General features: G+C 44.5%; 2 protein-coding genes across 4 annotated transcripts in view; one reads left to right on the top strand and one right to left on the bottom strand.

The window, feature by feature from the left end:
• Positions 1-27,767, top strand: part of dock8 (dedicator of cytokinesis 8) — a 430,422-nt gene that overhangs the window by 232,795 nt on the left and 169,860 nt on the right. For all 3 annotated transcript variants that reach the window (XM_085984337.1, XM_085984330.1, XM_085984345.1), the window contains exon 14: positions 3,462-3,624. In XM_085984337.1, coding sequence (XP_085840463.1) covers positions 3,462-3,624 — 163 coding nt within the window. The remainder of the gene's footprint in view (positions 1-3,461; positions 3,625-27,767) is intronic.
• Positions 15,825-27,767, bottom strand: part of LOC147124256 (angiopoietin-related protein 3-like) — a 45,597-nt gene continuing 33,654 nt past the window's right edge. Inside the window, exons 4-7 of the mRNA XM_085984356.1 lie at positions 21,728-21,832; positions 21,321-21,416; positions 20,509-20,784; positions 15,825-16,532 (exon numbers count right to left, since the gene is read on the bottom strand). Coding sequence (XP_085840482.1) covers positions 16,357-16,532; positions 20,509-20,784; positions 21,321-21,416; positions 21,728-21,832 — 653 coding nt within the window. The 3' untranslated portion in view covers positions 15,825-16,356. The remainder of the gene's footprint in view (positions 16,533-20,508; positions 20,785-21,320; positions 21,417-21,727; positions 21,833-27,767) is intronic.

Raw genomic sequence — 27,767 nt, 5'->3', positions numbered from 1 at the left:
CTGTGCATGTCTCTATAAAAGCAACAAGATAACAGCCATGCACAAATGAACAAATACTCCCACTGTACATGGTCAGTTTTGCTACTGCCTGCTGCTCTGCTGGTGATTTAGCAAGCAGCTACCCTGTGTTTTGGAACCACACAATTGAGGTAAATGCTTTTATGAATTTAATTTGTGTCTTCGCTGTTGATGAAGCTGGCAGCACGGACTCGTAGATTTGCCCCTTTTAGTTTTATCTCCGATTACTTAGTGGGAGGGATATCCATCTGCTCAATCTCTGGACGATTAGTAGCTTGTGAAGTATGCAGCCCCATGACAGGTGTCTGTATGTTTAGCCCTCAATAATCCACTGTGAAGAGAGATATAGTGGGTAGCTCTCTGTTCAATCCTTCAGAGTCTGGTGGGAAGAGGATGCAGCCTCATGGTATGTTTCCAGTAGGCTAGTGGGATGTAATGCTGATGTGCAATCTTGTGGTGATGATGATGTATCCACCCAATCCCTGACCAACCTCATTAGTGCAGCCAGTTTTGCTGTCTATCCAATGCTAGAAGGCATGAACAACAAAGACAGCAACTTCTTGCATTTATGTAACATCTTGATGTGTGAGAATAAGATAGTGAGCCAGGACGAGAGATTGGGAAGGGTTTGAAAGATAGGTCAAATAAATAGGATTTGCAGAGTCTTTTTTTAAAGGAGAAGAGAAAGCTAGAGATGCCGAGAGGTTTAGGGAGGGAGTTTCAGAGAGTAGGACTCAGTTGGCTGAGGGAGTAGCACAGAGAGCATTGGGGTAGTTGAGTATGGAGGTGACAAAGAAATGTAAAAGGGTATCAGCATGGGAGGGACTAAGATGGGGTGGAGGAGGTGTTGCGGAGGTGGAAGCTAGTGGCCCTTGTGACAGAGAGGATGTGGGGTCTCAAACTTAGCTCAGAGTTGAACAGGATGCCAAGATTGAAAACAGTCTTGTTCATCCTGAAATTGTGGCTGATGAGGGAGATGGAGTCAATGGCAAGGGGGCAGAATTTGTGGTGCTGGCTAGAGACAATAGCATTGGTCTTCCCCATGTTGAGTTGGAGAAAGATGTGATTCAGCTAAGTCTGGATGTCATAAAGTTCATACATTTTGGGTGGAACAATGCAAGGGCAGTCTCATGGAGCTGGAGCCTGGTTGAGGCAGCACGGTGGCATAGTGGTTAGCACTGTTGCCTCACAGCGCCAGGGACCCGGGTTCGAATCCGGCCTTGGGTGACTGTCTGTGTGGAGTTTGCACATTCTCCCCGTGTTTGCGTGGGTTTTCTCCGGGTGCTCCGGTTTCCTCCCACAGTCCAAAGATGTGCAGGTTAGGTTGATTGGCTATGAAAAAAATTGACCCTTAGTGTTAGGGGGATTAAATACGTGGGGTTACGGGGATCGGGTGGGATATGTGTCGGTGCAGGCTCGATGGGCCGAAATGGCCTCTATCTGCACTGTGGGGTTTCTGTGATTTCTGTGATTTCTGTGAAGAGGCATTGGAAGAGGATGGCAAGGTCTACTGCGTTGAACATTGCAGAGCGGTCAAGGAGGATGAGGAGAGACAGTGCACTATGGTCACAGATGATATCGTTTGTCATTTTGGTTAGGGCCATTTCAGCACTGTGAAAAGAGCAAAAGCCAGACTGGAGGGATTCGAACAGGGAGTTGTTCGAGAGATGGCATTGGAGCTGGGAGCGATGATCTGTTAATGACCTTTAAGGGGCAAGGGAGTAAAGCAGTGGTTGGCGTTCTGATTTTTGTGCTATGAGGGCAGCTACATAACCTCCATCCGATGCTTTCTCACAGCATTGTGACCAAAATCAGGAATTCGGTGGAGTCAGGTAAATAAGCCTAATTGTCAGTGACACAAGCTGGAGTTGCCAAACAGTCCCCTGTGAAGCGGTATAATGCAAGGTCAAGCCTGTGGTGGCACATATAATTTTCCAGTTTCAGCCACACATTCAAGTGGATGCACGAAAGTGGAATGGGTAATCCCACTCTACTGATGGGAAAATCAGAAAGCAGTTCACTATACGCCATATTTCAACATCTCCCAGCGGCAGCTATAAAGCACCCTCAACAGAGTGCAGACTGTAAATTCAGCTCAGGAAAGTGTGTGGCATGGAGAGGTATTCATTAAATAACTTCATTAAGACAATTATATAATGGACATAGCCTGAAATAAAATAGTGTTATTATAAGGCCTAGAAATTCAGTTGGTTGCGCCAGCCGTTAGCGCCCAAAGAGGCCACTCAGAGGCTTTAGCGCCTCTGGCCACAACCACCGCGATATTTAGCGGGGCGCTAATGGCGGCGTTAGCCTGTAGCGCTGCGCCGCCACCGATGACGTCATCGGTGTGCGCAGCGCCCCGCTATCGCCCCGATGTCCATATTTGGTCGCGCCCGCCTCCTCCGCGCCGGCCGCAAATAGCGACCGGTACACAGGGGCCTACCTGTGGCGGTAGTGGGGCGAGTTAAGGTGGAGGTGCGGCCGGCCGCTTTTTCGGCGGCCGCCTTCCCGCACCTCCGTCCCCGGCCTCCTACACCGCCCCCCCCGCGGCATTGCCGGCTGTTTCCCGAGAGCCCGGCACTTCTCCTTGGTGCCGGGCTCATTTGCCGGCACTTGCGAGCGGGGATCGCGCTGTTGCAGGCACCTCCCCCTTAACAGTGGGAGGAAGGCCTGCAGTACCGCAGCCTGCCGTGCCGCAGCGGGTGGCGCTGCGGCACTTTGCGCGCCGATATTCAGTTTCAGCACCCCAAGCGGGGCACCGAAACCCTTGTTTAGCGGCCGGCTTCCACTTGGGGCGCTGAAACTGAATATCCCGATGGCGCAAGTGGCTCCGCGTGCAGCGGTAATTCTGGCGCCCAGTCGAGCTGGGCGCCCCAAACTGAATTTTTAGCCCCTAGAATATTATCCAATCACCATTATTACTGGATGTATTATTGTTTGGTTTGCAAAGGTTGAGAGTTGTTCAATCTGTTGCTTTTCATGTTTGAAGTATCAGCTTGGCTCAGTTTGAAAGCTCAGTCTCACCTCTGAAGGTTGTGTGATCAAACCCCAGTCTAGGACTTTAGCACTCTCAGCTGAAACTCCAGTGCCGCGCTGATGGAGTGCTGCATTGTTCAAAGTGCTGTCTTTCAGATGGGATATTAAACAGAGGCCCTGTCGGCTTGTTCAATGCATGTTGAAGATCCAGTTGTCACTAATCAAAGAAGAGCATGGAGGTCTCCCACTGCTCTGACCAACATTCCTAACTCAACCAATACCAACAAGAATGAAATAACTGACCATTAATCTCATTGCTGTTCGTAGGATCTTGCTGTGTACAAAATGGCAGCAGCACTTGTCTCCAAAACAACAGTCCATATAAGTGAAGTGCTTTGAGGCATTTGTGAAAGATGTGATAAGGCGCTATAAGTTCTTTCTAATTCATGTTTGCTGATGTGTTTCAGGTCTAATAAAACTCGAAATCTCACCAGCTGCAGAGAATCCCGCATTCTGCATTACACCTGAACTGTTACCAGTGAAACCATATCCTGAAAACCGTAGCCGACCAATCAAAGAAATTCTAGAGTTCCCATCTCGAGAAGTCTATGTTCCACATACATCTTACAGGTGAGTGACCAATGGTGCCTGTGTAAAATGCAAATTTGCCAAACTTTTACATAAAACTTGTAATTTTAAAGTTACTTCCAAAAATGTCGTGATCAAATTTTCTGTCACTCCTTTTACTTTACTGGCAGTTGTCGTTGTTTGCGGTTGAAGGTATTTGGATAGCTTTGTTATGGGAACAGCTTAGCTGATTCTAAACCATTAATGCAATCACCTCAGGGTAGTGTTGTCCAAGAACTTTTAATAATAATTTTATAGATTATAAGCTTCGCTGTGTCTCAGTGCTTATAACACATGAATCCAAGAATGATTAAATATGAATATATGAAAAATCCTGGCTCCAGCAGGAGGATTTGTTTCTCCTTGCCCTTCCCAATTTCCATGCCATTAGGTATGTGCACATAAAGGTTTGACCTGAAGAGGGAGTATTTGCTTTCTTTTTGCAGTCGCACTTTCGGAATCTTGATGCTTGACATCATTGTTGTAGCAGTAAGCTGTTTACTTTACAAAACAGATAAAGAACGTGAGAAAGCATCAAACAAGAAAAGTGATTCACATAATTAACCCACGCACAATCCACACTCGCTGTTCAATGAATCTGACAAAATGGATATATCCCTCCCCACCCTTGTTCAGCCATACTAATAAAATATGAAAGAATATTAAGTAGAGGAATAAATAATACATTAATATACTACATTTATATTTATTATAAATGTGTTTATTAATTTGTTGCTATTTAATGCAGAAGTTAACACTTCAGTTTAAATAAGTTAACACTTGTTTATATTTTCAGAGCTTTACCCTTGAGTCTCTATGTTCATCACCTTAGTTTTACTGTCTGACGCTATAGCTGATGTGGCTGAACAGGGTCTTTTACAACAATTTCAGCACTAGAGCAGGATTATAAGGGGGTCAGCTATCAGGAAGGAAGATCTTTAGAAGGAGATAATGCACTCTGTTCTACAGAGTTATAGCACTCTTGTATATAATCATCCAGCAAAAAGACAGTTTTTTCCCTTGAAACACATGTCAGGTGGCACTATAGTAACAACAGAAAATGCTGAAATCACTCAGCTGGTCAGGCAGCATCGTGGAGAGAGAAACAGAGTTAACGTTTCAGATCGATGACCTTTCATCAGAACTGGAAAAAGTTAGAGAAGTAACAGATTTTTAAGCAAGTGTAGGGGCAGTGATAGGGAGATGGGAAGGAAAGAACAAAAGGGAAGGTCTGTGAAAGGGTGGAAGGCAGGAGAGATTAAAAGACAAAAGGGATGATGGTGCAAGGCAAAAGGAGATGGTAATCGGACAAGTTAAGAAACAAAAGATGACTCTAGATGAGGTGTAAATGGCAATGGCAGAATCATCAACAGCTGCCATGTGAGAGAAATAAAAGAAAAAAAAATATAGGGGCCGAGGTTATAGTCTGAAATTGTTGAATTCGATTTTGAGTCAAGAAGGCTGTAAAGTGTCTAATCAAAATTTGAGGTGCTGTTCCTCGAGCTTACATTGAGCGTCGTTGGACCAGGGTAAGAGGCCGAGGACAGAGAGATCAGAGTGGGAGTGGAGCGGAGAATTAAAGTGACTGGCGACCGGAAGCTCAGGGTCACGCTTACGATGGAGGTGTTCCGCAAAGCGGTCACCCAATCTGTGTTTGGTCTCCCCAATGCAGAGGAGAATGCATCATGAGCAGCGAATACAGTATACTAAATTGCAAGAAGTACAAGTAAATCGCTGTTTCACCTGGAAGGAGTGTTTGGGGCCCTGGACAGTTGGACGGGATGAGGTAAAAGGGCAGGTGTTGCATCTTCTTCGCTTGCACAGAAAGGTGCCATGGGAAGGGGAGGACACAAATAACCTTCCAGAGATGCCAGGGAACATAGGATCTAATGAGAGGGAGCAATTGAATGAAATTAGTATTTGTAGGGAAATGGTGTTAGGGAAATTGACGGGATTGAAGGCCGATAAATCCCCAGGGCCTGATAATCTACATACTAGGGTACTTAAGGAAGTGGCCCTAGAAATAGTAGATGCATTGCTGGTCATCTTCCAAAATTCTATAGACTCTGGCACAGTTCCCATGGATTGGAGGGTAGCTAATGTAACCCCACTATTTAAAAAGAGTGGTAGAGAAAAAACAGGGAATTATAGACCGGTAAGCCTGACATCGGTAGTGGGGAAAATGCTAGAGTCCATTATAAAAGATGTAATAACAGAGCACTTGGAAAACAGTGACAGGATCAGACAAAGTCAACATGGATTTAAAAAAGGTCAATCATGCTTGACTAATCTACTGGAATTTTTTGAGGATGTAACTGGTAGTATAGATAAGGGAGAACCAGTGGGTGTGGTGTATTTGGACTTTCAGAAGACTTTCGATAAGATCCCGCATAAGAGATTAGCGTGTAAAGTTAAAGCACATGGGATTGGGGGTAAGGTACTGTCTTGGATAGAGAACTGGTTGGCAGACAAGAAGCAAAGAGTTGGAATAAACGGGTCTTTTTCGGAGTGGCAGGCAGTGACTAGTGGGGTACTGCAGGGATCGGTGCTAGGACCTCAGCTATTCACAATATATATAAATGATCTAGACGAGGGAACTAGATGTAATATCTCCAAGTTTGCAGACGACACTAAGCTGGGTGGGCGTGTGTGCTGTGAGGAGGATGCCGAGAAACTCCAGTATGATTTGGACAGGTTGGGTGATTGGGCAGATGCATGGCAAATGCAGTATAATGTGGATAAATGCGAGGTTATCCACTTTGGTGGCAAAAACAGGAAGACAGATTATAATCTGAACGGCAATAGATTGGGAGAAGGGGAAGTGCAACGAGACCTGGGTGTCCTTGTGCACCAGTCACTGAAGGTAAGCATGCAGGTGCAGCAGGCGGTTATGGTGTGTTGGCCTTCATAGTGAGAGGATTTGAGTACAGGAGCAAGGATGTCTTGCTGCAGTTGTATAGGGCCTTGGTGAGACCACACCTTGAGTATTGTGTACAGTTTTGGTCGCCTTATCTGAGGAAGGATGTTCTTGCCATGGAGAGAGTGCAGCGAAGATTCACCAGACTGATACCTGGGATGGCAGGAATGACGTAGGAGGAGAGATTGGGTTGATTAGGCTTATATTCGCTAGAGTTTAGAAGAATGAGAGGGGATCTCATTGAAATTTATAAAATTCTAACAGGACTAGACAGACTAGATGCAGGAAGGATGTTCCTGATGGCGGGGGAGTCCAGAACCAGAGGTCACAGTATAAGGATAAGGGGTAAGCCATTTAGGACTGAGATGAGGAGGAATTTCTTGACCCAGAGAGTGGTGAACCTGTGGAATTCTCTGCCACACAGGGCAGCTGAGGCCAATTCATTAAATATATTCAAGAAGGAGTTGGATATATTTCTTGAGGCTAAAGGGATCAAGGGATATGGGGAGAAAGCAGGGACAGGGTACAGAATTTGGATGATCAGCCATGATCTCATTAAATGGCGGAGCGGGCTCGAGGGGCCGAATGGCCTACTCCTGCTCCTATCTTCTATGTTTCTATGTTAGGGGTGTTGGGAGTGATAGAGGAGTGGACCAGGGCGTCGCGGAGCAAATCTCGTGATATTTCAGATTTCCAGCATCCGCAGTATTTTGCTATTGTGTCAGGTGGCACTATATACCCTTGTTGAGTCATATCATTCTCTAACGCCTTTATTCTCAACATGGAATTTTCTTAAAAATGCAGATGATATCAAATATATAAGCCATCACTTAACTGAGGTTTTTCATCTCCTAGCACTGCTGACCTTTGCAACACCACTGCAGTGAAGCAAAAGAAGCAGGCAATAATAAGTCTTAATATTTATAATAGGCTTAGAGATACCTATTATTATAAATATATCTAATATCCTCATTAGCAGATTCTTATAATAGCCAAACAGCTTACACACCAGTTACACATTCCCTACTATTATTCTTTCCATGTGTACTGAATGTGAGTAAATGTACTGTAATACAAATCTAGCCTCAAAACCAACTTTTCTTTTTAAAAAAAAGGAACGACCAATCCTTCATTTTCTCGCGGTGACAGTAGGTGCTCCACCATTCAGTGCTAGTGGCTCCACAAAGACGTCCTCAAACTAAGCAGTGCAAGTGAATGACACACATGCAATGTTCCCTCTAATTTGCAGTTTAAGTACACGGTCTCTTTAAATTTGCCGCGCATGCACAGTATCTTCCAGCAGCAGCAACTGGTGAGCGGCATACGCGGGACCTCGGCTGCTCACCTTAGGGGGAACATTGCACACAGGTGTTTGCTGAATAGCGGGAAAGCAATAGTAATCTGCCTGAGGCAATGGGTGGGGCAATGGGTAGAAATTTGTCTTGGATGGTAGCGCCAAACAGCTGATAGCGAATCAGCAGCTCCCATTACACTCCGCCTGATTTGCTTTTCCACTGGAAGATGCAGAAACGCTGGCAGTTACAGTAATGAAGAGCTGTTTTTCACACTATACTGCTTTGGTATCAGTGATTCGTTTTGAGTCCAAAGTTACTGCTGGTAATACTAACTCCAATTAACATCTTCATATGACGTTCTTTTATCTGCCATTTTTCTAGATGTGTTAACTTGTTTAAAATTAATTGGGTAACTTCTGCATTAAATAGCAAACAAAGCAGTATTGTACAAATGCATTTTATTAATTCATTCATGGGATGTGGCTGTCGCTGTTGCTCATCCTAATTGCCCTTGAAAAGGTGGTGGTGAGCCACCTTCTTGAACCGCTGCAGTCCTTGTTGTGAAGGTACTCCCTCAGTGCTGTTAGAGAGAGAGTTAAAATCATAGAATGGTTACAGCATGGAAGGAGGCCATTCGGCCCGTTGAGCCCATGCCGGCTCTCTGCAAGAGCACTTCAGCTAGTCCCACTCCTCACCCTTTTCTCGTAGCCCTGCAAATTTCTTTCCTTCAGATACTAATCCAACTCCCTTCTGAAAGCTGTGATTGAATCTGCCTTCACCACTCTTTCAGGCAGTGCATTCCAGATCCTAACCACTCACTGCGTAAAAAAGTTTTTTCTTATGTCGCCTTTGGTTCTTTTGCCAATCACCTTAAATCTGTGTCCTCTGGTTCTCGACCCTTCTACCAATGGGAACAGTTTCTCTCTATCTACTCTGCCCAGACTCATGATTTTGAATACCTCTATCAAATCTCCTCTCAATCTTCTCTGCTCCAAGGAGAACAACCCCAGCTTCTCCAGTCTATCAACTTAACTGAAGTCCCTCATTCCTGGAATCATTCTCATAAATCTTTTCTGCACCCTCTCTAAGGCCTTCACAACCTTCTTAAAGTGTGGTGCCCAGAATTGGACACAGTACTCCAGTTGGGGCCGAACCAGTGTTTTATAAAGGTTCATCAACATTTCCACACTTTTGTACTCTGCCTCTATTTATGAAGCCCAGGATCCCGTAAGCGTTTTAACCGCTTTCTCAGCCTGCCCTGCCACCTTCAATGATTTGTGCACATATACTCCCAGGTCTCTCTGATCGTGCACCCCCTTCAGGATTATACCATTTAGTTCATATGTCCTCTCCTCATTCTTTCTACCAAAATGTATCACATCATACATTTCTGCATTAAATTTCATCTGCCACATGTCCACCCACTTCACCAGCCTGTCTATGTCTTCTTGAAGTCTATCACTCTCCTCCTCGCTGTTCACTATACTTCCAAGTTTTGTGTCATCTACAAATTTTGAAATTGTGCCCTGTACACCCAAATCCAAGTCATTGAAATATATCAAGAAAAGCAGTGGTCCTAGAACCGACCCCTGGGGAACACCACTGTATACCTTCCTCCAGTCCGAAAAATAACCGTTCACCACAATTCTCTGTTTCCTATCACTTAGCCAACTCCGTATCCATGCTGCCACTGTCCCTTTTATTCCATGGGCTTCAACTTTGCTGGCAAGCCTATTATGTGGCACTTTGTCGAACGCCTTTTGGAAATCCATGTATACTATGTCAACTGTATTACCCTCATCAACCCTCTCTATTACCTCACCAATCAAGTTAGTTAAACACAATTTGCCTTGAACAAATCCATGCTGGCTTTCCTTAATTAATCCACACTTGTCCAATTTTGTCCCTGATTGCTGTTTCTAAAAGCTTCCCCACTACCAAGGTCAAACTGACTGGTCTGCAGTTGCTGGGTTTATCTTTACACCCTTTTTTGAACAATGGTGTAACATTTGCAATTCTCTAGTCCTCTGGCACCACCCCTGTATCTAAGGAGGATTGGAAGATTATGGCCAGTACCTCCGTGATTTCCTCCCTCAATTCCCTCAGCATCCTAGGATGCACCCCATCAGCTCCTGGTGATTTATCTACTTTAAGTACAGCCAGCCTTTCTAATACCTCCTCTTTATCCTATCAAGTATCTCCACTACCTCCTCCTTTACTATGTCTATGGCAGCATCCTCTTCCTTGGTGAAGACAGATGCAAAGTACTCATTTAGTACCTCAGCCATACCCTCTGCCTCCATGCATAGGTCTACTTTTTGGTCCCTAATTGGCCCCACCCCTCCTCTTACTACCCTTTTACTATTTATATGGCTATAGAAGACTTTTGGATTGCCTTTTATGTTGGCTGCCATTCTATTCTCATACCCTCTCTTTGCCCCTCTTATTTTCTTTTTCTCTTCTCCTCTGACCTTTCTATATATAGCCTAATTCTCGATGTATTTGCCACCTGACATCTGTCATATGCGCTTTTTTCTGCTTCATCATATTTTCTATCTCTTTCGTTATCCAGGGAGCCCTGACTTAAGTTGCTATGCCTTTCCCCCTAGTGGGAATGTACCTGAACTATTTCCTCTTTAAAGGCAGCCCATTACAGTTTTGCCTGCCAATCTTTGATTCCAGTTTACCTAGGCAGATCCGTTCTCATCCCACTGAAATTGGCCTTCCCCCAGTTAAACATTTTTACTCTAGATTGCTCCCTGTCCTTTTCCATAGCTAATCGAAACCTTATGATACTATGATCACTGTTCCTTAAATGTTCACCTACTGACACTTGCTCCACTTGACCCACCTCATTCCCCAGAACCAGATCCAACAATGCCTCCTCCCTCGTCAGGCCAGAAACATACTGATCAAGAAAGTTCTCCTGAACACACTTCAGAAAATCTTTCCCTTCTTTGCCCTTAACACTAATACAATCCCAGTCTATATTAGGATAGTTGAAGTCCCCCATTATCACTACTCTATAGTTCTTGCACCTCTCTGTAATTTCTCTGCAAATTTGCTCCTCCATATCTTTCCCACTATTTGGTGGTCTATAGAATACACCTAGTAGTGTAATGGCACCTCTATTATTTCTTAGCCATATAGATTCTGTCCTTGAACCCTCCAGGACATCCTCCCTCTGCAGTACTGTAACATTCTCCTTGGCCAATACTGCCACACCACCTCCTTTCTTTCCTGAACACTTTATAACCAGGAATATTTAATACCCAATCCTGCCCTGTTTTGAGCCAGGTCTCAGTTATTGCCACAACATCATATTCCCATGTGACTATTTGTGCCTGCAGTTCACTTACCTTGTTTTCTACACATCGTGCATTCACATACATACACTGTAAACCCATCTTAGACCATCCTGTATTCTCTCTTAGTTTGACCCCCCCCCCCCCCGCAATACCTTACTATTTTTTACTTTAGTGCTCTCTGCCTCTCCCAATCCTTTGAGCACTTTATTTCCCCTTTCTAATGTTACATTATGGTGCCCATCCCCCTGCCAAATTAGTTTAAACCCTCTCCAACAGCACTAGCAAACCTCGCTGCGAGAATATTGGTTCTGGCCCTGTTGAGGTGCAACCTGTCCAGCCTGTACAGGTCTCACCTCCCCCAGAACCGGTCCTAATGCCCCAGGAATCTAAAGCCCTCCCTCCTGCACCATCTCTCCAGCCACGCATCCATCTGTGCTATCCTCCTATTACTCGCGTGTGGCACCGGGAGTAATACGGAGATTACTACCTTTGGGGTCCTGCTTTTTAATCTCTTTCCTAACTCCCTGAAATCTGCCTCAGAATGTTCTGCAGTCGCTCGGTGACATTCTTGACCCTGACACCAGTGAGGCAACATACTATCTTGGAGTCACATCTGCGGCCGCAGAAACACCTGTCTGCTCCACTAACTATCGAATCCCCTACCACTCTTCTTCCTCCGCCCCCCCCCCCCCCCCCCGTACAGCTGAGCCACCCGTGGTGCCACAGACTTGGTTCTGGCTGCACTCACCAGAGGAACCATCGCCCTCACCAGTACTCAGAACCGAATATTTGTTGGAGAGCGAGATGCACTCAGGGGACTCCTGCACTACCTGCCTGGTCCTCCTCTTCTGTCTGGTGGTCACTCATACTCATTCTGCCTGCACACTCTTTATCTGCAGGGTGACCACCTCCTGAAACATGCTATCCACAAAGCTCTCAGCCTCATGGACGCACTGTAGTGACGCCAGCTGCTGCTCAAGTTCCAAAACCCGGAGCTCGAGCTCCTCCAGTTGACGACACTTCCTGCACAAGTTGTTGTCCAGGACACGGGAAGTGTCCTGGAGTCCCCACATGGCACAGGATGTGCATTCCATGGAACTGAACTGCCCTGCCGTGCCTTTACTTAATAGACTATTAACTAGAAACACTTACAAGCTACTCACCAATCACTCCCTCCCTGGTTGTGACGTCACTTTAGTGGTTTTGCAGTTGTTGTTGTTTCCGCTGCCGCTGCTCCTCTGGGCCTCCCACTCAATTTACACTCCGCCTCCTTCAAACGATTATTTTTACTTTTAATTTTTAGTTTTGTGCCAATCAAGCGGGCTACTTTGTCCTGGATGGTGTCGGGCTTCTTGAGTGTTGTTGGAGCTGCACTCATCCAGGCAAGTGGAGAGTATCCTGACTTGTGCCTTGTAGATGGTGAAAAGGCTTTGGAGAGTCAGGAGGTGAGACACTCGGTGCAGAATACCCAGCCTCTGACCTGCTTTTGTAGCCACAGTATTTATGTGGCTGGTCCAGTTAAGTTTCTGGTCAATGGTGACCCCCAGGGTGTTGTTGGTGGGGGATTCGATGAAAGTAATGCCGTTGAATGTCATGGGGAGGTGGTTTGTCTCTCTCTTATTGGAGGTAGTCATTGTCTGGCACTCGTGTGGTGCGAATGTTGCTTGCCACTTCTCAGCCCAAGCCTGAATGTTGTGCAGATCTTGTTGCATGCGGGCATGGACTGCTTCATTATCTGAGGAGCTGCGAATGGAACTGAACATTGTTCCAACTGAACAATCATCTGTGAACATCCCCACTTCTGACCTTATGATGGAGGGAAGGTCATTGATGAAGTAGCTGAAGATGGTTGGGCCGAGGACACTGCCCTGAGGAACTCCTGCAGCTATGTCCTGGGGCTGAGATGATTGGCCTCCAACAACCATAACCATCTTCCTTTGTGCTAGGTATGACTTCAGCTAGTTTAGAGTTTTCCTCCTGATTCCCATTGACTTTCATTTTACAAGGGCTCCTTGATGCCACACTCAGTCAAATGCTGCCTTGATGTCAAGGACAGTTACACTCACTTCACCTCTGGAATTCAGCTCTTTTGTCCTTAATTTGACCAAGGCTGTAATGCAGTCTGGAACTGAGTGGTCCTGGTGGAATCCAAACTGAGCATCGGTGATCAGGTTATTGGTGAGTCAGTGTCGCTTGATAGCACTGTCGATGACACTTTCCATCACTTTGCTGATGATTGAGAGTAGACTGATGGGACGGTAATTAGCCTGATTGGATTTTTCCTGCTTTTTGTGGACAGGACATACTTGGGCAGTTTTCCACTTTGTTGGATAGATGCCAATGTAGTAGCTGTATTGAACAGCTTGGCTGGACGCACGACTAGTTCTGGAGCGCAAGTTTTCAGCACAGCAGCCGGGATGTTGTCAGGGCCCATAGCCTTTGCTGTATCCAGTGTGCTCAGCCGTTTCTTGATATCATGTGGAGTGAATTGAATTGACTGAAGACTGGGTCTGTGATGGTGGGGACCTCAGGAGGAGGCCGAGATTGATCATCCACTGGGCACTTCTGGCTGATGATGGTTGCAAATGCTTCAGCCTCGTCTTTTGCATTTACATGCTGGGCCCCTCCATCATTGAGAATGGGCATGTTCATGGAGCCTCCTCCTCCCTTTAGTTGTTTGATTGTCCACCACCATTCACGTCTGGATGTGGCAGGACATAGAAACATAGAAGATAGGAGCAGCAGTAGGCCATTCGGCCCCTCGAGCCTGCTCCACCATTCAATGCCTTCATGGCTGATCATCCAAATTCAGTACCCTGTTCCTGCTTTCTCCCCATATCCCTTGATCCCTTTAGCCTTAAGAAATATATCCAACTCCCTCTTGAATATATTTAATGAATTGGCCTCTACTGCCTTCTGTGGTAGAGAATTCCACAGGCTCATCACTCTCTGGGTGAAGAAATTCCTCCTCATTTCTGTCCTAAATGGCTTACCCCTTATCCTTAGACTGTGACCCCTGGTTCTGGACTCCCCGACCATTGGGAACATCCTTCCTGCATCTAGTCTGAGCTTTGATCTGACCCATTGGTTGTGGGATCACTTAGCTCTGTCTATAGCATGCTGCTTCTGCGATTTAGCATGCATGTAGTCCTGTGTTATTGCTTCACCAGGTGAAGCCACTAATATGTGCAAAAGTCATTTCTAGGCTCAAAAAAAGATTAGTCGTAATAACAAATCACCTGACTATAGCTTGTGCTGAAAAACAAGGAAGGAACTGCATTTTAGAAAATACTTCGAAGCATGCACTTACATTTTAACGTTGCTCCAAGTTCATTCCCAAATACTATAATGTGAACACAAGAGGCACAAGTATTATTCTACTAGATGAGCACAACATTGATGATTCACCATTACAGTGTTTTTTGCTCAGCTTATTGAGCTATATTTTCTCATTTAAATCTTTTTCACCCCCTCCTAGTCCAGGAGTACGAAGCCAATTTGAAGTAGTATACACACACATCATGTATTTCTAGAAAGTTTATTCAAAAGTGCTGGAAAATGCACCAGATAACATTTGTGAGGGTGGGTGGAGCCATGTCCTTAGAAAATAAACCCAACAGAGATGTACAGTATACACTTCTAAAATGACTACTACTCTTACTGCATGCAATAAAAATGCATAATGACTTCAGAAAAGTATGCGTCTAAACTTCTGAAAACTTCAAAAAATAAAATGGCAATACACTGAAAATGCAAAGTACCTGCAATTGGTTGGGTGAAGTGGAGAGGCAAAGATATCGGATACAATATTTGCCCTTGTAATTTTGCCATTTTCAGGCCAATGAAGACTACTCTTCTGGTCTCACATTTTTTCACCTTCAATTTTCTTCCCTTCTGAGTATGAATCCATGGGAGTTGGCCTCCCTCTGGTTGTTCTTCATGTGTGAGCTGAGACAACAAATGCCGGCCAGCTATTCTACTGTGGGGGAAGTCCTAGCTAGCCCAAAGCATGCCTCTCTCAACATCCACGTATGTGATCAGGGATCACTGAATCTTTTTCACCTCTCCTAGTCCAGGACTATGAAGTCAATTGTAGTGCCCCCATCACTACCCTGCTTGAGATTAGGTATCTCTGTACAAATTAGGGATCAAATGTGGAACCAACTTGGTCTGTGTGGTTTAGTTCTGCACTGGGCTGTTCCCTTACTAAGTGAACCATCAGGAGAGAACCACATTTTTAAAATTGCACATGAAAGGTTTATGTCAAATAGACACTTTGAACATTAGAAGTAATAACTTAGGGGTTCATTTTAATTTGCTGAAATCGGCAGTAATGGCCTCGAAATGAGGTTGGTAGACTTACTGGCCTGTTAAGGCCAACAATCTGCCCGCTGCCACTTTGAGAGGCCTAACAGTGGGCGGCCAAAGCACCTGCTTGTTCAGGCGGAAGGCCCTGTGACATATATAGAGCTCCAATTGCCATTGTAGGATAGAATTGGTTGACACATATGCTGTGCACTCTCTGACCAGTTTCATTGGCAATAAAACTGAAGAGGCTCTGGAAAGGTACGTTTTTAAAATTATTTTTGTGGGGCAAAGAGGAGTTGAAGTGCTCCTCCGGGCCCCCCAAAAATAATCTGGGCTGCTGCTGCCCTGGACTTCCCCGCCCTCCCCCTCCCCCGCATCATCAAGACATCCTTCCGGGACTTGCCTTGCTGCTGGCTTCTGGGCTGCCCAATAGTGGGCCGGCCTGAATCCGGCAAGCTGCTTTGATATGCTCGTTTGGCACTCGCAGCTTGCTGTTCCCATTTAAATGAGGCTGGGACCTCAAAATGACTCCAGCCTCTTCGCCCGCGGAATGGGCTCACTCTGTCGATCAGCCGCCCCAAAGCTATAATCAATCCCATCGTAATTCAGTTATGGGAACTGTCCCCTGGATTTTCTCCCCAGCATCAGGGGCATTAAATGGCAATGTTGGCATTCCAATCCATTGGACTCTGTGTTATATAATCATTATAATGTTTTAATGATAATAAATAAAGACAAGGCACAAAAACATGATGTGAAACTTCGGCATTCCAGTTCTAATGGTGAATTATCATGTGACGTTAGTTGTTGTGCTGATAACTAACAAAATAAACCTCTAGGAATGTAAACTTTAGTGCAGCTGCTTGTACTTGTCACTCTCAAGTTCACAAAAGTTCAGGATGTTTCCTTAGTTCATAATCCTCATTGGCCTGACCATTAGTAGTGTGGATTTAAAAGAGTAATAATTGCCTTTCCAAGTCTTCCAGAAAATTCCTTTCTTCCGATCTGGCCTCCTATTGATTCTGGTTCGGAGATATTTCCCATTCAAATTTGCTTCCCCACACGCACTAAACCACCAGCCACCTAAAGCAAGAAAGACCACATTCTAATTTCAGTTTGCACAAAACTTTCTGTCAAGTAACATTAGCACAAATACCTTTTCATCCAAATATTTCGGGACAAGTTCGAGATGGTTTTGAGTTGGATGGTTGTGGTTCTCACCCAAATCAGACATCCAAAAACAAAAATTGGTCAACTGGGGCCTGGTCAAAATTTTCATGACTCCTCTCACTCTACCAGATGGTCAGGAAATTCAAACCTTTTTTCACTCCTCCACATTACGTCATTTATGAATCCGTTTTGAGCAATATTAAAATTCAAGTATATGATTAAAATTAATTTCCAAAATGTATTTCCTTCCCCCCCATTCTCTGGCAGAAGGGGCAGTTAAGAGACTTGCTCCTGGGCCACTCTAAAACCGAGTTGCAGGAGTGTCCAGGGTGATTTCATTTGCAACTATTGGCAAAATTAATTAATTAAACAAGGCTAGAGGAGCAATAACAATGGGAGTCCATACCTGTTAATGTGTAGAAACCAATAAGTAGAATTAATTAAGGTTGTTAATATAATCCTTCTTGCTAGTTACAGAACATTTTATGCATAAACATATTACATGTGTAACTCCTGTCCTAGATTTTTTTAAATAACTGCTTAATCCTTAGGTTTTCAGTGTAGTGAATTTCCTGTACATTCCAGATTCTGATGTATATTTAATTACCTGTAGCCCAATATTTATCCTTGCTGTCTTCTACAAAAACTTGGGCCTACATGTTAACTGCTGTTTGGTGACTGCGTAAATTGTTCACGTTGTAGGGAAAAGAATGTTGCAGTTTACTATGTGCTAGCAGCTGTAATGGAAATAGTGCCACTTAGTTCGAGTTAGAAGATCATGAGAAAACATTTACTGGAATTTGATGACTATGAATCAACAACAACATCTTACACTTATATAGCGCATTTAACGTAGTAAAACATCCCAAGGCGCCTAACAGGAGCGGTATCAATTAAAAAGCATTTTGTACCCCGAGCCACCAAAAAGATATCAGGACAGATGACCATAAGCTTGATCAAAGAGATAGATTTTTAAGGAGCATCTTTAAAGAGGAGAGAGAGGTAGAGTGAGATGGAGAGGTTTAGGGAGGGAATTCCAGAACTTAGGGCCAAGGTAGCTGAAAGCACGGCCGCCAATAATGGAGCGATTAAAATCGGGGATGCGCAACAGGCCAGAATTGAAAGAGCGCAGAGACCTCGAAGGCTTGTAGAGCTGGAGGAGGCTACAGAAACAGGGAGGGTCGAGGCCATGGAGGGATTTGAAAACAAGGATGAGGATTTTTAAATTGAGACGTTGTTGGACCGGGAGCCAGTGAAGGTCAGCAAGCACAGGGGTGATGGGTAAACGAGATTTGGAGCGAGTTAAGATATGGGCAGCAGAGTTTTGGATGAGCACAAGATTATCTAGGGTGGAAGATGGAAGGCCAGCTAGGAGAGCGTTGGAATAGTCGAGTCTAGAGGTAACACAGGCCTGGGTGAGGGTTTCAGCAGCAGATAAGCTGAGGCAGGGTCAAAGTCAAGTGATGCTACGGAGGTGGAAGTAGGCAGTTTTGGTGATGGAGCGGATATGTGGTTGGAAACTCATCTTGGGGTCAGACATAACACTAAGGTTGCGAACGGTCTTGCTTAGCTTAAGGCAGTTGTCACGGATGGAAACGGTGGTCAGGGAATGGAGTTTGTGGCGGGGACCAAAGACGATGGCTTCAGTGGGCAATAAGGTGGCAGATGGAGTATAATGTGGGGAAATGTGAGGTTATTCACTTTGCTGGAAGAATGGAAAAACAGAATTTTTTTAAATGGTGAGAAACTATTAAATGTTGGTGTTCAGAGAGATTTAGATGTCCTCGTACAAGAAACACAGAGTTAGCATGCAGGTACAGCAAGCAATTAGGAAGGCAAATGGCATGTTGGCCTTTATTGCTAGAGGGTTGGAGTGCAAGAGTAAGGAATTCTTGCTACAATTGTGCAGGGCCTTGGTGAGACCACACCTGGAGTACTGTGCACCGTTTTGGTCTCCTTATTTAAGGAAGGATATACTTGCCTTAGAAGTGGTGCAACGAAGGTTCACTAGATTGATTCCTGGGATGAGAGGGTTGTCCTATGAGGAGAGATTGAGTAGATTGGTCCTATACACTCTGGAGTTTAGAAGAATGAAAGGTGATCTCATTGAAATGTATAAGATTCAGAGGAGATTATGACAGGATAAATGCTGAGAGATTGTTTCCCCTGGCTGGAGAGTCTAGAACTAGGGGGGCATAGTCTCAGGATAAGGGGCTGGCCTTTTAAGACTGAAATGAGGAGGAATTTCTTCACTTAGAGGGTTGTGAATCTTTGGAATTGTCTGCCCCAAAGTGCTGTGGATGCTCGGTCATTGAGTGCATTCAAGTTTGAGATAGATAGGTTTTTGGACTCTAGGGGAATCAAGGGATATTGAGATCGGGCGGGAAAGTGGAGCTGAGGTCAATGATCAGCCATGATCTTATTGAATGGCGGAGCAGGCTCAAGGGGCCGTATGGCCTACTCCTGATCCTAATTCTTATGTTCCCAATATTTAGTTGGAGGAAATTTTTGCTCATCCAGTATTAGATGTTGGACAAGCAGTGTGACAAATCAGAGACAGAGGAAGGGTCCAAAGAGGTGGTGATGAGATAGAGCTGAGTGCCGTCAGCATACATGTAGAATCTGCTGTGTTTTCAGATGATATCGCCGAGGAGCAGCATGTAGATGAGAAATAGAAGGGGGCCAAGGATAGATCCTTGGGGGACTCCATAGGTAACCACTTCTCAACTCGGAATAATCAATTCAGTCCACTGCATCCACAATTTTGACAGATGAATTGTCATCGTTTGACAGCTCTGTGAAGCTGTCAAACAGTGATATTCTCTGTAGTTTGATGAGGTCTTGAATTCTGGCAACCTGCCCCCAAATTCTGCCATTTTCCTGGCAGTCCCGCCTCCCCAGGGCTGGCAAGATCGCGCCCTGCGTGTCTCAGTGAGGATTCTTTAATCTGATTGGTTGAAGAGCCTCGCTGTTGCTTGTCCTGTTCACAGATGCCACAGACCCCCTGTACAGGGCGCCACACTGAAAAGACGCCAGATTAATGGAAATCTCCACTGACAAGCCCACAAAAAGTCTGTGGGCAACTGTCGGCGAGGCGAATGGTGAAAGCCGTTGCTTTGCTGCTGAGAGCAAAATCCAGGCCAATAATCAATGAACAATTTGAGGCTTTGAAATACCCACAACAAAAATCACCTTTACTTTGTCTGTATTTTTATTTGTCCACTAAACCAATTTACAAGTCATACAACATTTAAATCTGGTGAGCCAACTATACTGAACAAGAAACAAAGCAACAGCTTCCATTTGCTGTTTATATGCTAGGTTTGCTCTGCCAGTAGTAATCACCATGGTTGTAGATTTTGTTTTGTTCGTCTACTCAAATGTTTTCCCCTTTTCTCCTTGCAATGGTACAATTACAGGTGCACCAGGCACTTTCCATTTGTCACCCAAGTGGATACTCTATATAGGTGTGCTTCCAGACAGTGTTGGCAGGCTATTCAACCACAGAGAGCATCATGCAATCCTGTCCTCAACCAATATCCATGTACATTTAGTTTTCTACCAGGAGCCATTGGACTATGTTGTGGAGCAGGAACCCTAGCTGCTATTTTGTCCCCCTCCCCAGCTCAGGGCATTGAGACCAATTGTAGAATCCTGATTGCCACCAAAATTGAGATCAGCTAACACAGATAAAAGACTTGCATTTATATAGCACCTTTCTTGACCTCAGGATGTCACAAGCACTTTACAGCCAATGAAGTATTTTTGAATTGTAGTCATTGTTGTAATGTGAGAAATGATGGGAATTGAACCTGTGAACCTTCTGGTTGGTATGGGTCAGAAACATATAAGGCAATGCATCTGCTAATTGTAATTAACAGCATCGTACCTGAATGTTGCTCGGCACAGTTTATAACAGTGTGAAGATCACTGTCTCGATCGCTGGTGGAAAACGGAAGTGCTTTACAGTCACTCATGGCTGACGAGAGATCTCCAGTCAAAACCTGACCAATTTGCAGGGTATAGTTGTTGTCCTTGCCGCCCAACCTAAATGTATACTCAATGTATCGTGTCTCATTCTTCCAATCCTCCAGTTCAATTCGCAAAAGATATTTGGTCTGATGAGCAATTTGATAGAAGCTCTCTAAACCTAACCAGAATTCACCTGAACAGAAAAGAGACCAGTTGATTGAAGGGTGGAGGAAAAGTAAGGCTTTGTATCATACTTCATTTATATTGTACAGATTTACTTTAAATACATGGTACAAATAAAAAAGGCAGGAACCATCTGGTCTGAAAATTCAACTATAAATCAGTCCTGTTAGCAAAGTCAGCGCATGCAATATTAACTACAGTGCAAGTTTTTTCATTGTGGCCTTCATACTTGGATCTTGGTGTGTTACTAAAAATAAGATAAAATAAGAGAAGACAATCTTCAGAGCTTGGTTCTGTGGACAGCGAGAGCTACGAATCTGCCCACTATACTGCAGATGATGACTATTTCTATTACATTCAATAATATTAAACAATGTCAGAAACAAAGAAGTTGATTAATTGGGGTTCACTTTATTTTAGCTCAATTTCATAAGAAAATGTAATTTAGTAGTAAAAAGAAATTCAGTATAATTTTTCTCCCCTGACTATTGATTAATAATTGAATATGGTGCAGCTGGCGTGTTATACCCTGTGACAGATTCTTACCATGAAGGTCCCCAAATCCAATTTTATAATCTAACCACAGCCGATCAAAATCCACAGAGCCATTAAATCGCCGCTGAATCACAGTCCAACCAGATTCTGTTTGAGAGCACAGGAGAGGCTGGATTAATTTGAGTCAAGACATGCAGGATAATGGTTCACAGCAGTTCTTTGAAGATAATGCTCATTAATGTGGCTTTAGAAGAAACTGACAACAAAATGTTCTGCGTATTTCACATTTGGAAGGACAACTAATCCCCATTGATGATGTCATTTCCTTAATTACATTGGCATTCTTTTCTTCACTTAGTTGCATTTAAGAATTGTAACACGTGATAAAACCAAGTACAGCTCCTCAGAACTTTTGTGTAAAAGCTTTGCGGATGCGGAATAAAACTGTTCAAACTGACCTGCAGTCATTTGGCAATATGTTTGAAATAGCTGGGATCCTTTTGGCTGAATGCTATAAACTCCACTAGTTCTTTCACCCTTCTTGAAAACCTGATAACAGTCAGCTGGAAGATATGAAGAGTAAACTTCAAATGATGTACTGTAGTTAAATCACATCTGTTGAACAGCATTTCCTCAACTTTGAACACATTGACTCAATCAAGACTTTTTGGTTGAAATAAAATACTCCCCAAAGGCAAATTAAGTGAAAACCATGGCAAATGGTTTGAAGATTTTTCAGGCCATTATTTGTCTCTAGTGGCAAACTCATACATGACAACACACTATATTAAGATATACCTGTCCATATGGCAGCTTCACCAGCACCAGCCTATCGGTACCATCTGAGGGTGAGGTAGCAGATGGCATCCTCATTATCCTAAGAGCTTAGGCACCAAATGAACACAAAGTTCATAGTCTATACTTATTAACTAGAATAAAAACCTATAACAGATTCTCTGAATTTGTTGATAACCTGGCTCATGATCCCAGGACACTAATGAAAGAAAGAAAGACAGACTTGCATTTATATAGCACCTTTCACGACCACCGGACGTCTCAAAGCGCTTGACAGCCAATTAAGAACTTTTTGAAATGGAGTCACTGTTGTAATGTGGGAAACGCAGCAGCCAATTTGCGCACAGCAAGCTCCCACAAACAGCAGTGTGATAATGACCAGATAATCTGTTTTTGTTATGTTGGTTGAGGGATAAGTATTGGCCAGGACACCGGGGATAACTTCCCTGCTCTTCGAAATAGTGCCATAGGATCTTTTATGTCCACCTGAGAGAGCAGACGGGGCCTCGGTTTAACGTCTCATCCGAAAGACGGTACCTCCAACAGTGCAGCCCTCCCTCTGCACTGCACTGGTGTTGTGCAGTCCTAAGCAGTATCATTCTTTTGCACATGATAGGACTGATGCTGTTACCTTATCCAGTCACCCCAAGTCATGTAAGCGTGGGAATTGGAACAACATTGAAACAGGTTTCAGATGATAGAGAACTACATGGGCTGAACAGCCTGTTCTCATTCCTGCTTTCTTATCTCTGCCACATGTTGGTGCAATTTGACTTTTAAAATTGAATGGTAACCACTCCTCAGGCATTATAGTAACACACTCCATTCCCTTAATTGCCAGGGCATATCTCACTATAATGTATACAATAGCAAAATACTGCGGATGCTGGAAATCTGAAATAACAACAGAAAATGCTGGAAATACGTGGAGAGAGAAACAGAGTTAACGTTTCAGTTCTGATGAAGGGTCCCAGACCTGAAACGTTAACTCTGTTTCTCTCTCCACGGATGCTGCCTGGCCTGCTGAGTATTTCCAGCATTTTCTGTTGTTATTTCACTATAATGTATCCCTGCATTCAAATTTTATTCCAGTGAAGTATCCCCAATGATACAACTGGAACAGAACTTTGTGATGTCATATAAGGAAAGGTGCACATAAAATGTCCAATCTCATTTTGGCTTAATGCAGTAATTTTGAAGTGTAAGTACAGGAAGTGTAAATATCTCTCTTTATAATAGACTAACAACAAACATATACCCTCTACCCATACGACACAAGTATCACTACATGATTTTTGCAACACAAAAGATTATATTACCCAGGTCATGCCAGTACTCACTCCCCACCTTCCAAAAACATTTTTTGGTATATCCTACCAAGGATTATACATATCTCCTTGGACCAGTCTTGCCATAATGATCTTTTCCATCTCTGAACTATTCAGAAAAAGATGCCATCATTCCATTAGTGTAAAGACATCTGTGGTTTCCCATTTTCAATGCATGGTTTCTTTGTCACCATGCATAGACACTGAGCAAAAGTCATTGATGCTATATCAATTAACTCCTTTAAAAAATGAGCTGAATAAATAGCCAGTTATAGGGTTTGAAGGTTGTATCAGTAGGACAGACACAGATGATTAACTGCTCCAGAGAACATTTGCTGCTGAGACCATGGACATGTTAGCTGGACTGTAACTGCTGAGAAGTGAACAATATGGGTTGTAAGATTTGATTGATATCCTAGACTAGAGCATCTTTTGACATCCTTCAAAGATCTGTAAGACATTTCAAAGAGCATTGTCTACTTGTAGGTTTTACCTGTGATTGGCTGGAGGCCGTCCTCAGGAGATTGCGTAGATTAGGTTGAGTCCATGACACACCAAATTGTAAATTATCTATAGAAGGACAAGTTTGCTGTACTTTCCTTATTCCGTATATATGTTTTTCTAACTACTTTTTAAAATTGTTTATCAATAAACAGGATAATTGCTTTAATCAAGCTTTCCCAGACAATAAGCATTTTTCAGCAGCAGGCTCCGTGTATCAGAAATGTTATTTGTCATTACTTTAGAAGGAAAGCTCATTGATGCTGCACTAAATGCATGCTGGGGGAGTTTAGTTGTTTTAAAATCCTGATGCTAAAAAGACAGCTGATGAGGTTCAGATGTGCACAGGTCAATGAAACAGATTTCTTCTTAAAGAATTACTATAAGTAAAATACTTAAAACAAGTTGCTTGGGCATTGGCTGAACATCAAATAACTTACATTTTGTTCATTTTGATTATGATGTACAGTTAATTTTATGAATTCTTTGCCCCAAACAATCTCTGAGTGATAGGGCGACACTATACTGACTCAACTTACACGATCCATTCCAACTTCCACAAGTTTACAAAGTATGGCCTAGAAATTTGATTAGGCCGGAAAACGGCCGGTGGCACCGCAGGCCAAGGCTAACAGCTGCCCACAACATTGATTTCGATAGGCGGAGCAGAGAATCTCTTGTGCTATGCGCTCTTTCCGGCGCTAACTGTAAGCCGCAAGCCTACATTTCGTTGTACTGCACTTGTGCACTAACAATGACAATAAAGTTGATTATGATTATGATTTAAGGGGGAGAACTACTTTTTACAGCTCATGTATACTGTAGTACCAGCAGTGACCACACCTGTATATAACGTTGAGTAGTAATCTGTACAGTTCAGTTGCAGTCTGAGCCACGTTGAGTAAACACCGTTTGTACCATTCTCCGCAGTCTGTGTCTGATTATACACGGACATAACAGTGGCGACGAGGCAGATTCGAACCTACCTGCAACTCTGCATCACCTCCCAGGGATTCGCCCCTGGAGAACAGTGGAAGAAGGTTGAGTCCAGAAGCACGGGCGTCGACCACGGGCAACTGCCCAGTCATCCAGCGGAGATTTGAGCATCACAGGGGAGGCTGTCGAGAGCCAGGCTTGGCTTTCCAGTCACGGTGGTCCAGCGAAACGGGCTAGCAACAGGTACTGCGCAGACCCTTCCCGGACAGCGGCGGGCTAGAGCCCGACCGAGCAGCACAGAAAAAGGCTGAGCAGCGTCGATGGGAGAGAGAGGGCAGAGCGCACAGGGCGCAGCCGGTGTTCAGGACCAAGCGGCGTCAATGGGGGAGAGAGACGAGAGAGAGCAGAGCGCAGCCGGTGTTCAAGGGCCGAGCAGCGTCAACGGGGGAAGAGAGGCGCGCAGGAAAACGCGAGGCGCTGCCATTTGCCACGAGGACCGCCGAGAGTGACGTTGGCAGCAGCGCGGGAGACGCCATTTTAAGCCGCAGCGGGGGAGAAAGGAAAGCGCGGGAGACGCCATTTTAAGCCAGTCTAACCACACCCAAAAATGCCGAAGAGTGGCAGTATCACAGCGTTCGACAATGAAGTCGAAGATTGGACGACATATGTCGAACGCATAGAAGTATACTGCAAGGCGAATGAAGTGCCAGATGACAAGAAAGCGCTGGTATTGTTGAATTCAATGGGTGCAAAAATGTATGGCTTACTATGAAACCTAGTGACCCTAGAGAAGCCAGTAAAAAGGGATTTTGAAAACATAGTGTCAATCCTACAGGACCACTTAAACCCCACACCACTGCTGATAGCAGAAAGATTTAAGTTTCACAAAAGGAACCAGCATAAAGATGAAAGTAATGCTGAGTATTTAACGGAACTGCGCAAGCTATCGAACCACTGCCAGTTTGGAACGGGACTAGCAGATACTTTAAGGGACAAGTTTGTGTGTGGGCTTCAAAGTGAAGGAACCCAGCCACGGCTTTTATCTGAAAAGGACCTTACTCTGGAAAAGGCTTTCAGCATTGCGGTATCATATGAAGCAGCAGCACGGGGCGCTGCAGAGATACAACAGAGACCGCAAGAATATGGCACAAACAAAATGTCATATGGAACAGAGAAGTGCTATCGCTGCGGCAGAACAACACACGACCAGAATGATTGCTGGTTCAAAGACAAAGTGTGCAGACAGTGTGGAAAAGTAGGACACATAGCACGAGTCTGCAGGTGGGGAAAGACAACCAGCAATAAGAAACCGACCAAAGGAAAGTACAAGAAGGTACATAAGATAACGGAGAATAGTTCAGACGAACAAAAGAGTGATAACGACTCCGAAAGCAGGGAACTGAGTTGTCTGAAACTACATAATGTGATCACAACAGAGGATCACCGAACCATTTGGGTCACTCTCAAGATAGCAGGAGTCCAGGTAAAGATGGAATTGGACACAGGATCAGCCCTAACAGTCATAAACCGACGGGACTACAAGCGGCTATTCTCACACATACCCTGGAGAGACACAAAAATTATTTTGAAGATGTACACGGGGCAAAAAGTCTACCCCAAAGGAAAAATAAGGGTGACCGTTATATATAACGGTAAGGAAACACCAAAACTAGACCTGTATGTATTGCAAGATGGAGGACCACCATTACTGGGACGTGAATGGATCCGGAAAATACAACTGGATTGGCATTCCATACAGGCACTGACTGTGGCTGACAAAAAGGATGACGACGTCACACCTGGGCGACTGTCAAAGATCCTAACTGACGCGAAAGAAGTGTTCCAGCAAGGACTCGGAACACTAAAAGGCATGACAGCGACGATTAAAATTGAAGAAAACGCAAGTCCAAAATATTTTAAGGTCAGACCGGTACCTTATGCGATCCGCCCAGCCGTCGAAGCAGAGCTGGAGAGTCTGGAACGTTCAGGTGTACTGTCCAAGGTAGACTGGAGCGAGTGGGCTACACCAATCGTCCCTGTGATGAAAAAGTCGTTGAGCAGCACGCCTGGGGAACCAAGGAAGGTTCGCATCTGTGGGGACTTTAAGGTAACAGTGAAACCGGTCCTTCACACCGTACAATATCCACTTCCGCGGATTGAAGATATTTTCGCCTCGCTATCTGGAGGGAAACGCTTCACTAAGATTGATCTGGCCCAGGCGTATCTGCAAATGGAGGTAGAAGAAGCATCAAAAAAATACCTCACAATCAACACCCATAAAGGTCTCTACCAATACAACCGGCTGGTATTCGGGGTAGCATCAGCTCCAGCTATTTGGCAGAGGGCAATGGAACAAGTCCTGCAAGGGATCCCAGGGACCCAGTGTTATTTGGACGACATCCTGGTCACGGGCGAAAATGACAGTGATCACCTTGCCAACCTGGAGCAGGTGCTCACTAGATTGCAGGAATATGGGCTCCGAGCTAACCGCCCCAAATGCGAGTTTTTTAGAAAACAGATCTCGTATTGTGGCCACGTTATCGATAAAGAGGGGTTACATAAGTCCCCAGAGAAGATTGAGGCTGTAGTCAAGGCTCCAACACCGGAAAATGTGTCACAACTGAGGTCGTTCCTCGGGCTGGTAAACTACTACCATAAGTTCTTGCCAAATTTGTCTACAATACTACACCCACTGAACACCCTACTGCAAACTGGGGTGCCATGGAAGTGGAGTGACAAATGTAGACGAGCTTTCCAGAAGAGCAAAACACTAATCACATCGAAAGAGGTATTGGCCCATTACAACCCAGCATTACCAATTCGGTTGGCATGTGATGCGTCACCCTACGGCATTGGAGCGGCGCTGTCGCACAAATTCTCGGACGGCTCAGAGAGACCAATAGCCTTTGCGTCACGATCACTAACCTCAGCCGAGCGT

The sequence above is a fragment of the Somniosus microcephalus genome, chromosome 1, assembly GCF_052327205.1.
Source record: "Somniosus microcephalus isolate GS21.2 chromosome 1, FLI_Smic_1.0, whole genome shotgun sequence".
Classification (NCBI taxonomy): domain Eukaryota; kingdom Metazoa; phylum Chordata; class Chondrichthyes; order Squaliformes; family Somniosidae; genus Somniosus; species Somniosus microcephalus.
This window is presented reverse-complemented; position numbering and strand designations above follow the sequence as displayed.